The following is a 17,772-nucleotide window of genomic DNA, read 5'->3' on the forward strand; positions in this document are numbered from 1 at the left end:
TGGATTTGCAAGAAGTGTTGAGTACAACCTTAGGGATAGGAGGAGCAACTATGATTGCATGAGTCTCTGTAACTGGGGGACTCACATCAGTATCTGTACCTGCATTACATCCCTCTCCACCATGATCATCCAAGTACACAACTGTGTTATCTCCCTCTAACACCTCCGGCACTGAAACTGTATGCTCGAAATATATATCAATCAATCCCTCATTTGTCCTAGCACAATTCACCATCTCTCTTATCTCTTTGTCATTGTTTACATTTCTCAACCCCTTCTCCAAACATTTTCCAGGAACATGCCACCAGCACTGTTTAATGTCATTGTACCCAAGCTCCCTATGGTAGTTCCTTATGTAGAACACATCCAGAGTATCAGTGTCTAGATCACCTAAACAGGCCTTATTGTCCGGAGAATATATCATAATTCCTTCTGCATTTTTTTTGAAGTCACCCCCATGATGAAACATGATGTCCAACTTCTCCTCCATCTGCAAGAAATTTAAAATTTTTACAATACATAGGGAGAATTTGAAAGCCTACTCATGCATTATCAGAGGAAAAATAATCACCACAAGAAAACTTTTTTTTCCAAACCTCCATACTAATCCATGTTTCTTCCCTGTTTCATTGGTATTACAGCAACCCCACAAACCCCAACCAACATTCAAACCCTAGACACTACAATGACACCAAAACTCCAGAACCTCAACAACACTGACCAATGCTATCATCAAACAACACTGTATTCAAAATGCAAACTAAAAAAAAAAAGGTTACCTTAAGTCCGATCACAACGTCAGAACCTCGTCTTTGTGGTGAACGAAGGGAAGGGAAGAGCAACAACAACTTCTGATCAGATGACTTCTTCTCTCAAATTTTTGTTAACCCAGCACATACAACCCTATGGCTACGCCATTGTTGGGGAGATGAAGAAGAACTCAGAAGGTGGAAGAAGAAGAGACGAAGTGTTTGTGTTGGTGGAGAAAACTGTTTTTCATATTAAGTAACAACTATACGGCGTCGTTTTTGGCTTTCAAGGGCGCCAAACCCAAAACGACGTCGTTTTGGACATGTCCCACGTGGCAATCTTAGGCCACGTCAGCGTTCCGGTGATGAGTCATCACCTGAAATATGGCCAGGGACTAGTTTGAGTGCTCGGAGCTCTATCTGGAGGACTACAATAGGGAATTCGAAATCTTAGGGATTACTATGAGTAATTGCGTGAATCTCAGGGACTACTATGGGTATTTACTCGTAAGTTTAGGGACCAAATTGAGTATTATCTCGAATTATTTATGTGAATCACTATCCCTGACACTTGACTTACGATATTGAATATGTTGTTTCAAATATGCATGTCTTATAAGCCATTTGATTTTAAAAATGAACATCAAACCATAATACTCAATACCAATTTATTCATAAATTAACAGTTTCTTTTTGGTAAAAAAAATGGAGATATATATATATACACACACTGGAAATCCTGAACAGTGTTAAACATGGAATGAAATGAAACTCTCTTAATGTAAAAAGCACAGTATTTTACTATTTTATCCTACATTCATAAATACATTTGTGGAATCACAAAGTGAACCTGAAATATAGTAGTAACTAGTTTTAAGAGCTGCTTTACAAATTACAACACGAGCAATATTATTACAACATCATGGATAATCCTCCATAAATCTGGTTAAGCAGATTTAGCAAAACCAACTTGGAGATTCCCGTAGTCAAAGACAGTGTGATAGACCCTCATGAAAACATCCCCAAGAATCCTGCACACAAAGAAAGTAGTACCACAGAAAAAGGACAAAGCTCAGTATCGTGTAGTTAATCCCATACCAAAGCAAGTTTAAGCATAAATGCCTTTAAATTGATTGATAAATTAATATAAACAAGGTTATATACCAGAGAGGTCCCCTTGGAGCAGGAACATCAAGAGCAATAAACCCACTAAGGCAGACCTCTGTAATGCCTTCTCCAGTTCTCAAGATATACTGAAAATACCAAAAGCAGTTTTGGAATTAACACAGCAAACTCAAGTGTTAGTGTTAGCTGCAATTCATAGAAATTAGAAATAACAGCATAATTAGTAGTGGAAGTAATTTTCCAGTTCACTGAAAGCCCAGGGCCTAACCTGGTCTGGTGTAAGAACGAAAGGTTTATCGCCAATAGTAAAGGTAATGTTTGGCATCCGAGAAAGACTATCGCAGCTTATCACTGACTCTCCAGATGGGCTTGGCAGGCTCTCACAAAGCTGCCAATTATCAAAACAAACACTCAATATATGCTTATAACATACAAGTACGAACTACGGCTCAAGCTTGTTAGCAGGATGATTCAGAAGGCTTACTTGATTTACATAGTTGAATACTCTATCCTTGGTATTCTTTTGACTTAGTTGATTTTGGATCCAAATCACAAGCATCTGACAAGAAGAACACAAAGGAGTATCTTTGGCAGACACCTCACTCTGAACCTTTTCGGTCACCATCTCAATCCCAACACTGCACAGTAAAGGGAATGCAAGTAAATCTAGAAGCCTTAAGTAGGCCGGAATATTGCAGAACAAGCAAGGTAGGTTAAAACCTCAAAAACAATGGAAGCAGAAAAGAATACATCAACAGGTAAAAAGGCTTATCAAATAAAGGATTTCCAGACCTCTTTTTGCTAGAGCATAACCCAACTTGCGAGCATATTTCTCCTGGTTGTACCTGCAGACCCAGATAAAATTTATGTTCAATGAGTGGAGATGCATCTGGACAAATGTCGGCCACAAATCATGTTCAAATGTTCACAGGGAAGGCAGGAAAACATACCCCTGACACTAAAAGATCCCAGATCATCTCTCCATATTGAGACACAACTTCCTTACACTCTACACTCAGAACTCCTTCAGCACCAATAGCATGGTTGATTTCAGCCACAACAGGCTAAAATCGATCACGAGTCAGTGTATATCATAGAACAGAACTCCGTGTGAGGGGGAAAAAAGGAAAGAAAAAGAAAACCAAAAAAGAAGAGAAAAGATGCAAGCACATACAGTTGGACCAGCAAGCAAGGATGTTCCAGAGTCCACAATTGCAGCGCAGCCACCCCCACAAACACCTAGAAATAACAATGATATTTGATATACATAAATATTACAGAATTTGGCACACTTCGAAACAAAAAATGAAGTTGCAAATTGTTAGAGAACAATAAATTCACCTGTTGAAACACCTCCAACATAAAAATCTCCCATCTCAATCTGATAGAGAAAATTTTCACGTTAAAATTTTTCTGGTGTAAAGGATTATATTATACATATATAAAAGGAATTCCTAGATAAACTAAATCTTAAATTTTGCTAACCTGCCAGTAACCTTTTGTAGTAACTGGAACATAAATGTGTTCTCCTTTGAAGTGCTTAGGGTCAACCCCACCAAAAACTAGTTCACCACCCTTTTTCGCATTTGGATCCCCACTGAGCCAGAAAGAGAATACCTTCTCGTTGACAAGATTTTGATCCATCATCTTGTACCTATGGTTGTAAAATAATGAACCATAAATTAAAAGGCACAGTAAATATTCATCATACTTAATCTAGCATGTAAACCAGACACATACAAAGACAAGAAAAGGGTCAAAATATATACCATACTGGCACCGATTTCTCGACTGAGATCTCTTGAAATCCAAGCCCAAGTATGCCGTCAAACTTCGCTGCCAGAAAGGTAAGACTTCCTTCACGAGTAGCTTCAATGAAATCCTGCAGATTATAATAGTGACACGTGTAAATTTGCTACAAAACCAAGCAATTTATGTTGGGAAGGAAGCTCATGAATAGAGTCAGTCTCTCACCTGATTCTTGACAACAACATCACCGACTTTAACACTATCTTGACTGAAGAAACCAGATATTGATCCAGTACCATAGGTTATTTTACATGATGTTCCTGATTAAGAAGTTGGCAGTAATACTATAATTCAGTGTTTTCATCAATCAAAGTTCAACATAGTGAACATGAATACTTCAAAGATAACATTACCATTTTTTATGTATGTTTTAGATTTCTTTGGCTTGTACCAATTGTGTGTATAGCAAGCAAGCTGGAAAAGAACATTAGTCAATAGGATAAACTTGTATTTACAGGGTTGCAAAAGCACAAAAGTTAAGCAGTGTGATAAAATTGTGAAAGAATAGGAAAAGCAAAGAAAAGAACTTTTATTGATTGTTAATTGATTGAATTGTACTGAAGTGTATTATAAACTATGAAGGTAAAACTAAATATATATAGAGCATTGTCCTATGAAAGATAAAAACAAATAAAGATAAGATAAGAACAATTAAAGATAAGATAAAGATAAGATAATAAAGACTAAAATTAAAATTGAATTTTTTGTATTCTGTTGGGCTGAATTTGTGGGCCACGATACTTCTTTATTGTTGTCATGGGCTAAAGTAGAAGAGTAGTTTAATACGCCCCCGCAAGCTGGTGGATGGAAGATGTCAATAATCCACAGCTTGGATAAGTTCCTGATGAAATTGTTGAGAAAAGCGCGTCTGACGTGGTGACGCGGAGGAAGATGCGTGCGGCAGAGCTTGAGCTGCCTACTGCAAAAATATAAAAGGAGATGCTGTGCTTGAGCTGCGATCTTCAAAAACTGCGTGCGGCGGAGCTTGAGCTGCCGGCGGCAAAAATATAAAAGGAGATGCTGTGCTTGAGCAGCGATCTTTAAACAATTGCGTGCGGCGGAGCTTGAGCTGCCGACGACAAAAATACATAAAAGGAGATGCTGTGCTTGAGCAGCGATCTTTAAACAATTGCGTGCGGCGGAGCTTGAGCTGTCGACGGCAAAAATACATAAAAGGAGATGCTGTGCTTGAGGGAGAGAGAGCAAGCAGCGATCTTCATAAAAAAAAGAATGAAAAAAAATAAAAAATAAAAAAAATAAAAAAATAAAAAATAAGCGTGTAAAACGCAACAAGATTGATCTTTAGAGGGCGCGTATGACGCAATAAGAGTGGTCTTCAAATGGCGCGTAGAGCGCAATAAGAGTGCAGATGGAACTGCTAGAACAGATGCAGATTGAACTGCTTCAGATGCTTCAAATGGCGCGTAGAGCGCAATAAGAGTGCAGATGGAACTGCTAGAACAGATGCAGATTGAACTGCTGAAACAGAATACTGACGAAACTCCCGGAAGAAGTTGCAGATGAAATGATAGAAGAAGGCGCAGACGGAATTGCTGGTAAAGAACCGGGATAATTGGTAGAATTTTCACTTGGATGCATGTAACTAAATCTATGATTATTTATTGTGGGAGGAAGTTGAAAAAGAAGCATGGTGATTTCTCACCGAAGAGATGATAATTTATATATCCTCCTCAAGGAGGATACCATGGCTCTGATACCATGATAAAATTGTGAAAGAATAGGAAAAGCAAAGAAAAGAACTTTTATTGATTGTTAATTGATTGAATTGTACTGAAGTGTATTATAAACTATGAAGGTAAAACTAAATATATATAGAGCATTGTCCTATGAAAGATAAAAACAAATAAAGATAAGATAAGAACAATTAAAGATAAGATAAAGATAAGATAATAAAGACTAAAATTAAAATTGAATTTTTTTGTATTCTGTTGGGCTGAATTTGTGGGCCACGATACTTCTTTATTGTTGTCATGGGCTAAAGTAGAAGAGTAGTTTAATACAGTGAACTCACAGAAAAATAGCACTTGGAGGATGGAACCCAAAGGTTGGAACTGCCAGTATCAAATATGACAGTAAAGGGCTGTGGAGGTGTGCCGATTCCGATCTCGCCAAAATACTGAGCATCCATGTAATTCTTCAAAGGTACTATATCTTCACCATTTGACCCAACAAAATACTTCTCATATGCACCCATGATTGGCCTTCCAGACATTAAGACTTCTCTCGCCTTTTTAGCGGCATTAATACTTTGAAGATCAAGAGGCCTTTTGCTCAGACCAACTCTCAGAAGTCCAAATGAGAAAGAAGGAAGAAGTGAACAACATGTTACAGCCCATAAACAGAAAACCAGTGCCAAATGCTTGGCCCCCATATTCAGGGAAAATCTGTCACCAAAAAGAGAAAAGAAACTTCAAGTAAGTTGCGCTGAATACAATCCTAATTTTACACAGTATAACAATAAGGACACTATGAAAATTTAGTCTATTTTTCTACACTAAATAATAAGACATAAAATCAGATAAACTGATAAACAGAAAGTTAGATATTATTAGGCAACTGCTGGCTTCATTTTCTTACTAAGCACTCAATGCTAAACGTGAAAATAGTTGACTTTCTAATATCTAAGCTACCACAGTGAGTTTTGAATTTGATCAAAAACGATTTTTTGTTTTTCCAGGTATGGTCAATAAGGCAGTGACAGAAAAAAGTCAAAGTTTAAAACGGGACCAAATCCTTTAACTAATGCTACAATTTCATACAGATCTCGAAAATACGAATAAGAATAGAAACATCAAATTCAAGACCAAAGAAAAAAACAAGAGAGAAAAAGGGAGAGCAAAACAAGATCGTATTCAGATAAAACATGTTTACAGAGATAACCGGGGATGAAGGATTATTACAGCAGAAGAAGTAAAGGAGAAGTCAAATCGGAGCAGAAATTAGAAGGAAAAGTTTGAGGGGGAGTGGGGTTAAAGTGAGTAAGCTAAGTATGATGATTAAAGACGGAATGAAAAGAAAAATGAAACCTTTGTTGGTGGATTGAAGCTTCAAGCGAGGTGGGTGTTGGCAAAGATAGAGAAGCGCAGAGGTGAATGGAAATTGAAAAAGGAGTGAGTGAGGTGCACACAAAAGTTGGAAGGTCGCTACCCAATATTAATAATCAATGTATCCTGGACGTTGGCGAAACCAGTTACTGTTAGACGATAATTGCAGGGATAATATTCAATTTTTTCCATCAATTTATACGCGAATTTTAATTTAATTTTTAAAATTTTAATTATTTTTATTTAATTTTTAAATTTTATAAATATAATTCACGTTAGTTTGTATGTCATTTTTATTTTTACATTTAAATAATTCAAAAAAAAACATAATAAATAACATTTATTGAAAATTTTTCACTTAAAATAAGTGATTTAATATTATTTTTAAAATATTTGAACGTGAAAACTAAAATAATGTTATTTTATAAGTTTTAGTATGACATTTGATTGTTTATATCAACATTTTATTAAATTTTTTATGCCAAAAATTATTCTAAAAACTAATATGAATCATGTTTGTAAATTTTAAAGACTAAAAAAAAGTAATTAAAATTTTAAGGACTAAACGAGGATTTAGGTATAAGTCTACGAACTAAATTGAATATTAACTTGTAATTACATTTTTAAAAAATTAATTTTTTTTAAAGAATAAAGTATAATTTTTATTTTTATTTTTTTAATATTTATAAGGTTTAATTTTATTTAGTTTTATTTTTAATATTTTTATTCATTTAATTTCATCTTTTAATATTTTTTATTTGTATCAAAATTATTTTTAAAAATTTATTATTTTGTTTATAAAGTTTTACATTAAATTAAAGTCTAGAAATAATTTTGATATAAATAAAAAATAATAAAAACAAAATTAAACGTAAATATTTAAAAGAAAAATTATAAATATTAAGAAAAAAATATAATTTATTCTTTTTAAAAAAAGTGAAATTGTACTTAAAAAAAACAATTCGCTTTTTATGAAATTGATTTTATAAAATTAAAAAAAAGATTACAACTCATGTTGTTAATTTTAAAACCGTAGCGATTCATGTTTTTCCAAGTAAATTTCCCATAATTTTTACTTTTGACAATTATTTATCATCAACCAATGATATTAAAATATTTTATCCCATGATAGTCACCTTGTAATTATTTCTGAAAATTTGTATTTTTCATCAACTAAATTGATTCAATTTATTCGTATTTAATTTGATCAAATTTAATAACAATAATAATATACAAGTATAGATATAAAAAAATAATAAATAATTCAAAATATAAACGAGAACTAATTATTTTTGAATTTTAAATTATAGTTCGTAAATTTTAAATCGTAAATTTTAAAATTTAAATCCTCATTTTAAATCATAAGTTCATAACACTTAAAAAATAAATTTATAATAAAAAAAATAATATCAATTAATTAAAAATTAATTTCTTATATATATATATATATATATATATATTCTATCCATTTGATGACATTTTCAATTATTTTATATACATATTCTGTTTCATTTTGCGTGTCCATGTTATAATCAGTAATTATCATCTCTTCAGGTCCAGCTCTAGCTTCTTCTTCATTTATTTATTCATTTATTTTTGGATGATGGTATTACCTTTGAATTATTTCATTTATTTACAGTACTTATTTGTTACGTGGAACTTATTCTGTCGTAAAATGCTAAGTAGATTCGTTGGTTACTATCGGATTCATCGTCAGTATAAAAAAGAGAAATTAAGTATAAAAATTTCTGGGATAACAACGAAGCAACGATGAGTACATTACGTTTACAAATTTCCACATGACGTCAACTATTTTTAATAGGCTAATAATAGATTATTATTTTTATTTATTTTTTGATAAATATATAAGCAGAAAGCTTGAACTGGAAAAAAAAAACTAAGCAAATACATAGAACAATGTTATCTAAGCATTAAATATTATTATTTTTAATTAATATTTGACCAACAATAATTTACATCTATCTATATTTATAAATATTTTATACATAAAACCATATAATTTGTATCTGTATTTATTAAAATTTTATACACATAAATTAATACAATTTATATTTATATTTTTTAAAATTTATACACATAATTAATAAAATTTATTTATTAAAAATAATTTAATATTTATATTAATTAAATAATAATAAAAAATACTAAAAATTACTGGCCTCCAGAAATTTCTTAAATACATAACATCAACGTATCTCTGATACCAATACTAATTAAGAATTAGATTCTTCGTTTTAGCAAGTTGTGGTGTCTCATTCCAAAAATATGCAGATAATATCTTCTTAAATGTTCCGTAAGGTTGAGAAATGGCATTTTAATAATTCATGTACGCAACCAACGTCTACTATATTTTTTCTTTTTATAAAACTTCAGTTGTGGTTGCTTGGCATGTATGCCAGCCCTAATATAATACTCCATTATGACAACGATATATACCATATGCTTCTTCTTTTTTTTTTTTCTTTTAATTTTATCCATTGCTATTAATGATGAGAGTCACTCAGATAAATATGTTTAAAATTTTTTTTAAAGATATTTTTTAATAATTAAAATTTAATACATATAATTGATTAAATCGTATTATTTTTGTCAAAATTAGATCAAATAAATTGATTTTGTTAAAAAATTGGTAAACTATATTTTGAACCAATCTAAATTAATATTTTTTTATATAAATTTTGAGAACTCTAAATTCTAACAATTTTCTTCTCTTCTCTCTATATTGTTACAGAATTGAGATTTAAAATTCTCAAAATTTAAAAAAAATATATATATATATATAATAAAAATATTTCAGTCATTTTTTATAATAGAATTATTATAATTATTTTTTATAAAAAAAATATTAATTTAAACCGGTTTAAGATTTGATTTATCGATTTTTCGACCAAATTAATTTATCTGATCTAATTTTGATAAAAATAACATAATTTAATTGATATATGTATTGAATTTTAATTACTAAAAAATATCTTAAAAAAATGTTTTAAACGTTTTTATTTGAGACTCCCATTAATTATTATTTAAAACTTTTTTAACAAGTGCACACACAAACACAATGGTCTTATTTTATTGTGTTACATTAAATGTTTTCATTGTAATATATGCGGAGTTTAAAAAGGATACTGAGATGAATTGTTATATTAAAGGTTGTCTTTTGCACCTCCGGGTGGGAGTAGCAACACTAGAGTTGAATCTTTGCACTATCGTGTGTAAGGAAGGTACCTGGAACTTTCGTAGGATAGTTCAATGGTACCATTTGTTTTGTTTTAATTATTTTTTGGCTTTTTTTGTTTATGAAAAGCCGATAGGAATAATGACTTAAATAATGTCTTATTTTGTATTTAACAATTTGTATATACATGCATTCTATTTTCTTTATTGCTCCGCCAAACACCCTACATACATAGCATTATTAATCATTAATCATTATTATTGATAGCGAACGGGACCAAACACTGACGTACAGTCGCAAATTCTGCTTAACTTGAATTTTTGTTCTTAACATCCCACTTTGCATTAACCACTTTGTGGATTACGTCCTTTTCCGAATGCTCCATTTGTTTCTTCTTCTTTTTTTTTTTATACTTTTATAGGATTAATATATCCTATTATTATTGGCCTTTGCCCTACCCTATTTTTTTTTTCTTTTTTTTTCAACATGCATGTCACGTGCAACTATTGAAAGCTAAGGTCACGAATGCTCTAATGTTCGTTTTTTAATCTCTCATAGCTCTATGATTTGGAATATCTCCACCTTATGTATTGTTTATTATTTGCAGGTGTACATGTTAGAAGAACGAAGAGCATGCAATTCAACAAATTACAATTTCACGGATGGTTACTTTTCTGGTGTTTTAGTTGTCAACTGTCAAGTGTATGGAATAGGCAATCATCTCATAAGTTTTACCACTCGGCCATAATAATCGCTTGGTAATTTGTTAGATCCTGGATGTGCGTCCCACGATAGGGATTTTTCACTTTAGTCCATTACAATCTAGAATAGACTCACTCTTACGAAAATAATTTTTTTCCTGATACAAGCCCAGCCCAATTATAGTAATTTTTTTCCGATGAACATGTGTACCTATCGAAAAAATATGAGGCCTAAGCCTAAAAAACTCTTGACCAAAAAAAATAAAGGATGTATTGCATTTAGCAGATAACTTGGTGTTGGTGGACTAGTTTGCGAAATAGTAAATCTATCAACTATCTACAATGGTATTTGCTTCGGTAAAATGATAAATTCATACGTACCAATACATTTAAAATATAGACAAATAATAATAAGTCATATAAAATTTATTTTTCATGTCAGCATCATATTTTTTAAAAAAAAAAATATATATATATATATATATATATATATATATATATCATATCACTAATTTTATTAAAATATTTTTATAATTTAATAAAAATAAAAATTATTTTTTATTTAATTTTATAAAAAGACTTAAATAACTTTTTTTATATATTAAAAAAATTACTCTTTTAGATTAATTATTTAATTTTACTGTTTTAAAATTTAAATAATCTAAAAAATAAAAACAAAAACACATTTAATAAAATTATTTATCTTTCTATAAATCCTAATAATCATTCATACCAAAAAAATTAAACAAATCTAAAAAATACTAAAAAAATATATATTCTTTAGTTTGCTGGTTTCTCACATGAATTTGGATCCTCTAAATTTTAAATTTGTACTTTAGAGGATAAAGTGTGATCTTCTACCCTTAAATAGTTTCTCTCTCATATTTATTTTTGGTTCCACCTATAAAATAAATGGTGAGAGATCACACTTTCCTCTCTAAAGTGAAATTCAAACTTTAGAGAATCTAAATCCTTCTCACATATCCCTTCCCTTCATATCCCTTCATATCACTTTGTATTTCCTTCTCTTCTCTTCAATCTCGCCTCTCCTCCCCGGTAAAGAAGACAAAGAAGCTTCCTCCACAGCGCCCTGCCAAGGTTACTGCAGCTTTCGCGTGTGCCTCATCCAGCCGAGGAGAAGCGTCAAAGAGCGTTGCCATCTTGTGCGTTCCAGAGAGCCTTGCCATCTTGTGCGTTCCAGAGAGCGTCCCTGTCTTGTGCGTTCTAGAGAGCATTACCGTCTTCCTCGTTCTTTATCACCGTCGTCAGCCTCTCCCTTTTAGTGATTCCCTCCCTATGATTTTTGTGATTTTAATTATTATAGCATTGTTGTGATTTTTGTAATTAATGTAATTTGGTTTGATTTCTGTGATTTTATATTAGTTGTTGTTAATTTTGACAAAATAAAAAACTTAAGCATCAATGTGACAGATTGTTGCTGGAGCTTATGGGGTTGCTATTTTGCTTGAAATTGGGGTCTCATTAAGGGAAGTATTAATTGATTGTGTATTGGCTCCTATTCTAGCGATTTCAATGATAACTGAATATTTGGATGAACTTATTTTATTTTCTTGAAAAGAAAAAGGAAAAAGAAAAAAGAAAAAAAGGAAAAGAAAAAAGAATCATGTTTTTTAATTAACAGATATGATGAAAAGAAACTTTGATTAAAAAAGAAAAAAAGAACTGATTGTAGGAGTTCTTTAAGCTATCTAAAGTCTATAGCTTACTTGAGCATATTTGAAGAATCATGTTAGTTTATTCATTTATTTTTTTAATTAACTCTATTCGGCATCTTTGATCCGAGAAGAGCAAGCAAATACAGCATTAAAATTTACATTACATGAACAAGCTTTCATCAAATCAACCATTTATATATTGAAACAGTGTATGGTTTTGATTGAAATTGAGTCTCACTGATGTGATAGTGGAAACTACGTCTTATATGAACAATAAAAGGTAGAAAATAAATTAAATGATATATTGATCTGCATAAAGCCATAAACTCGAGTCTCTAGTTTTCCTAAATCATTTGGGAAGTTTAAGTTTTGGTTTGCTTTGCTTTGCTTTGGTTTATGAAAACATCCCTTTCTATGATCCATTTTTGAATGTCCATATCAACTCCACTCTGCACTTGACAAAGGAGTTTGTACCACTAGGGCATGATGCCATTGTGTTCATGTTAAAAACTCAAAATGAATATTTAATCTCAATATTATTTGTTATTTCATGTTGTTTCTGTTGATGAACAGTGGTCTTGACAATCAAGATCTAAAGGACTTCTTGCTAGATGACATATCCAGACTACACAATCTACAAACCCTGTGAGATAAGTAGATTATTTTGCGTTTAAGGCAAAGTTATTGTGTACCCGTATTTCAGATTTGTTGAGTTGATCCTATTTTCATAGTTCATAAAACACATGGTACAATTCTAATGTGTGATTCTCATGTTCAACACTGTTGAGTTGGAAATCAGTAACAGCTCTAATCCTTGTGAATTGAGCAGCAGTTGTTGAGCAATAAAAATGTATAAAATCCATGGGAAAATATATTCTTTATATGATATATTCATGATGCTGTTTTTTTTTTCCAATGGTAGTGGATAATCTTTGTCAAGAAATTACTCCCATTTGTAAAAGCTAACCAAGGTTGAAACTAGCCTAAGAGGGTATTAGGAAAGTTGAGGCCATCACTTGAGTAAATTGAAACTTTGGAATTAGGGAGATCAAGGGGATCTTTGAAACATCCCATGAACATTCTATTCTCATTGGCAGTAATACATGCATTATTTTAATTCTTGTTAGAATTCTGGTCTAGTTAAATCATGTTGAAAGGTGGAATGGTTGCTTCATATATATATATATATCTTGCTATTCAAGCTGGCAGAAAAGTCAACCAACCTGAACCATAATTGATGTAAAATCCAAATAGGGTTCCCCATCTAGTATTGTAGAAAGTTCATGATAGACTCTCTCAGCATTCAAGAGAACACAAAGTTGGCGAATTATCAAAGCACCTCATCTAGAGCATTAAAAAAATAGAATTTAATAACTAAAGGTAAAAATATAAGCAAATACAATATTTTAGTGAAACTGCATAAATAAAGATAAAATTTTGGAACAAGAAAAAAACATAGTTCTCCAACAGAGAATTGTCTATCCGAAATTTGTCCACCAGAAAAACAACAATATGTCGGAAGTGCTGAGAATCTTTTGCAATAACTGCATGAACATCGAGAACTAGTATTACAACCTGTTTGATTTTTTTTAATTAAAAAAAAGGAAGATGAATCATTGATAATTCCAGTAAATTGCCTATTCCAAAAAGCGAAATTTTGGTGTATTAAAATGAATTTACCTTTAGTATGAATGTAATCTATATCCTGCAATATGAACATAGTAGTGTCACCATGCGCTATCTGGTGACTAGAAGAACGTGCGATCCTAAACTCCTGTTAAAAAATAGAAACCAAACAAATTTTTCAGTACATCTTTCAAAGAACAAACAGAGACTAACCTTAAGGGAATGATGAATATCAACACCATTTCTTGACAAGAATCTAAAGCAGCAACATTCATTGCAGAGACTGCGAGTTTAAGTGGTGGTGTTTTATTTAAGAGTATGTAGTATTAACTCTTGACAAGAATCTTTTCAGTATTTTGACAGTTAAAATAACTAAAATATATTTTAACTCTTATCTTCTTCAGTAGAGGTGTCATCTTCCTCATTCGGTCTAGCTTTGTAATGGGATCCTCAGTACCGCCAGCGCCTCCATCCATCATAGCTGTTGTGCCAGCACCATCAATATCAGAACCAAAGCCACCTCTTACATCATGGTCATGATCTGCACTGGTGAACTCTTGTGTATTTTGGCATTCTTGACTTCTCACCACACAATCATGCTTCTCAGTGACACTAGCTTCATTGCTTTAGGTTTTTACTTGATCTCTGTTGTGCTTCAGTGTAGATGCAGTTCATCCTGCCTTTGTAGCATTTTTGCTATAGTATCCTGCAACTTCTCTCTTCCAGGGGTTCCACCGATCACTCCATCCATATCTACAAAAGTATTCTTGTAATTCTCTTCGTTTTCAAGAGTTCTCTGCATAGCCTTTAATTGCACCTGTTGCTTAGCAAAGAGTACTTGCATTTCCTCAGTAGTGGAATAAAATGCCCGTAGTTGTGTGTCCCTGCATGACATCAATGAGCTTCAGTGGCAAAATCAAAGCATAATGCAGGTGTAGATGTTGCCTCATAAAGTTAAAGTGCCAATCAGCATTTAATACAAACAGTGCAATGCTGCAGCATGTTAACCAACAGGGACTCATAAACAAAGCTGACTAACTTAGCATGAATGACATATCCAACAGATGAATACTAGGATCTGCAATTTTTACTGCAATGACATTGTTGAGTAGTCCATTCTAATAAATACAACAAAAACTATTCAGCCGTGGTCCTACTTTTATTTAGGCTCAATTGTTCTGCTAATTGCTTCCATATTCTTTTAGATGTTTACACATCCTTTATTCTTCATATTTTCAGGATAGCTAAAATCCATTCAGAATCTATGATAGTAATATTCACATAACCATAATATACACACTAGTGATAATTCTAATTAAGAAGTCATAGAATTCCCACTCCTGTCTATTTTAATCACCAATTTAAGAAAAAAATGCTACATGTAAACTGTAAAGCAAGCCAAAGAATTACAATATTCAAGTAAAGTAGCCCATGCTACGATGTCCTCTAATATTCTTTTCTACATACAGATTCATTCTTACATAACTTTCAAACTACAGTTGTCCGGTGATCATATTAAACAGAAACAACTTGTTCCTTACCAAAGCATAAGTCTTTCCTTGGCACCTTTTAATCTCCTCCTCTCAAAATCTAGATCCCGCATTGTGGCATTTATCTCAAGCTCAAGAATAGAAACTTTATCCCATGCTTCTTCTCGAGCTTCCTGCTAACAACAGCAACAAATATTTTCAGTTTCACACAAAGAAACTTCACCACCAAAAAGAAAAATAAGTGCTAAAAAAATAAATAAAAATATAGAAGAGAATAGGGGGGATATTGAATTAGAAAGCTGAAGCAACTTATTAATTAGAATTTCTCAGTCTAGCAACATATAAATAAGATACTGTCATACTCTAAAGTCTCATGGAAATAAGTCATTAATAGTAACATCAATCGGTGGAAAAGCAGACATCATTAACAAACACCTTTATACAAAAACATTCTTGGAACATGAAATTCCGATATCTACCTTTTCACTGTCAAGCTCTTTGCTTAATCTTCTTGTTTCCTCTTCAAGTTCTTCTATTTTCTGCTCTATGAATTTGCATTTTCGATCAGCGAGATAGTAACCAAATCCAAAATATGAAAAGGGGACATAATACACACACAAAACCATATGATTACCTTTGTTTGATTTGCAGTGGTCAGCTTCTCCTCATACAATTCAGTTTTCAACTGGCGAACCTCATTATCAGACACAACCGTCTTTTGCCTAGTATCCTCCTACAACAAAATGGAACGAAGGCACAAACCTATTTATGAAATACACAAGTTATCGGCCATTGTAGGCTAAACATAAGCAAAACCATATCAGTTTGGACCTCAAGGTTTCAACTAACAAACACCTTTTCTCTTTCTAACTCCTACAACATACAGAAAGAATGACAACTTATAAGCTTCAAAAGCAAAGGGAGTACAGTTTTTTACTTTAGCGACAAAACCTTCAAATAGTAAAAAGTTTTTCATACTACTTAGACAAAGATTTAAAGGCATGCATAACAAGATAATAAGACAAACAACTTTGACCAAGCGCGTATCTAAAACTAGTTAAGGAGATGGATAGGCTAAACTTATTAATCACCTAAGCAGAGCAATGATATTGGAATATTTAACAGCACAATAGATTTATCAGAAGCAACACCATTTTTCCAAGGAAGTACAATGTGGACGTGATTAGATACAATAACAGATTCAGAAAAGAAGGTGAAAAAAGAAACAACCATTCTCTGCATACAAACACAAGAAAGTCAAATTACTACAGAAAAATTACATGAAAATCCAACACACAATTACTTAACCAGCACACAATAACCTCGGAAAATCCAGCTAATCAGCAAATCAATTTGAAACAAATAATAGGTATTATCAGAAATCAATTGCTAAACCCTAAACCAGCAAGCAGACGCCAAGGAGATGGCTGTGAAGTGCGAAACTGCGAACAGAGTATTAGTTACCGGCGGCGAGGTGGAAGGCGAGCGACGGCGATGAGAGAGGACGCGACACCGGCGAACAGAGAGAAGGCGAGTTCGGCGAACAGTGTAGATGCAGTTGATCCACATTTTTGCTATGGTATCCTGCAACTTCTCTCTTCCAGGGGTTCGCGCAGCCCCCGCAGCGACGGGTTTGACCACTGTAGCCCCCACCGCGTCGTTGTCATCGCCGAACACGCCTTCTCTCTGTTCGCCGGTGTCGCGTCCTCTCTCGTCGCCGTCGCTCGCCTTCCACCTCGCCGCCGGTAAGTAATACTCTGTTCGCAGTTTCGCACTTCACAGCCATCTCCTTGGCGTCTGCTTGCTGGTTTAGGGTTTAGCAATTGATTTATGATAATACCTGTTATTTGTTTCAAATTGATTTGCTGATTAGCTGGATTTTCCGAGGTTATTGTGTGCTGGTTAAGTAATTGTGTGCTGGATTTTCATGTAATTTTTCTGTAGTAATTTGACTTTCTTGTGTTTGTATGCAGAGAATGGTTGTTTCTTTTTTCACCTTCTTTTCTGAATCTGTTATTGTATCTAATCATGTCCACATTGTACTTCCTTGGAAAAATGGTGTTGCTTCTGATAAATCTATTGTGCTGTTAAATATTCCAATATCATTGCTCTGCTTAGGTGATTAATAAGTTTAGCCTATCCATCTCCTTAACTAGTTTTAGATACGCGCTTGGTCAAAGTTGTTTGTCTTATTATCTTGTTATGCATGCCTTTAAATCTTTGTCTAAGTAGTATGAAAAACTTTTTACTATTTGAAGGTTTTGTCGCTAAAGTAAAAAACTGTACTCCCTTTGCTTTTGAAGCTTATAAGCTGTCATTCTTTCTGTATGTTGTA

The 17,772-nt window shown here is 32.6% G+C and overlaps 2 protein-coding genes across 3 annotated transcripts; both read right to left on the reverse strand.

The window, feature by feature from the left end:
• Window positions 1–1,435: 1,435 nt before the first annotated feature.
• LOC107645987 (aspartic proteinase) lies at window positions 1,436–6,921 on the reverse strand. 2 transcript variants are annotated; one of them, XM_016350154.3, is made up of 14 exons: window positions 6,731–6,921; window positions 5,716–6,088; window positions 4,037–4,097; window positions 3,849–3,943; window positions 3,644–3,756; window positions 3,360–3,528; window positions 3,216–3,255; window positions 3,049–3,113; window positions 2,825–2,938; window positions 2,667–2,719; window positions 2,359–2,512; window positions 2,143–2,262; window positions 1,914–2,002; window positions 1,436–1,780 (listed from the first exon to the last, which is right to left on the reverse strand). In XM_016350154.3, exons 2-14 carry the CDS (start codon window positions 6,073–6,075, stop codon window positions 1,696–1,698), a joined length of 1,518 nt encoding a protein of 505 aa, XP_016205640.1. In that variant the 5' UTR covers window positions 6,076–6,088; window positions 6,731–6,921; the 3' UTR covers window positions 1,436–1,695. The 2 variants fall into 2 exon arrangements, with proteins under 2 accessions (XP_016205640.1, XP_020959619.1); XM_021103960.2 differs by having other exon boundaries at window positions 6,605–6,831.
• Window positions 6,922–14,602: 7,681 nt separating this feature from the next.
• Window positions 14,603–17,467, reverse strand: LOC107648023 (uncharacterized). The gene is made up of 7 exons (XM_088490417.1): window positions 17,434–17,467; window positions 16,902–17,194; window positions 16,608–16,673; window positions 16,072–16,170; window positions 15,917–15,976; window positions 15,489–15,610; window positions 14,603–14,831 (listed from the first exon to the last, which is right to left on the reverse strand). The coding sequence occupies exons 1-7, from the start codon at window positions 17,465–17,467 to the stop codon at window positions 14,603–14,605; spliced, it is 903 nt and encodes a 300-aa protein (XP_088346543.1).
• Window positions 17,468–17,772: the final 305 nt, after the last annotated feature.

The sequence above is a fragment of the Arachis ipaensis genome, chromosome B6 (assembly GCF_059453495.1).
Source record: "Arachis ipaensis isolate K30076 ecotype BB chromosome B6, ASM5945349v1, whole genome shotgun sequence".
Lineage (NCBI taxonomy): Eukaryota > Viridiplantae > Streptophyta > Magnoliopsida > Fabales > Fabaceae > Arachis > Arachis ipaensis.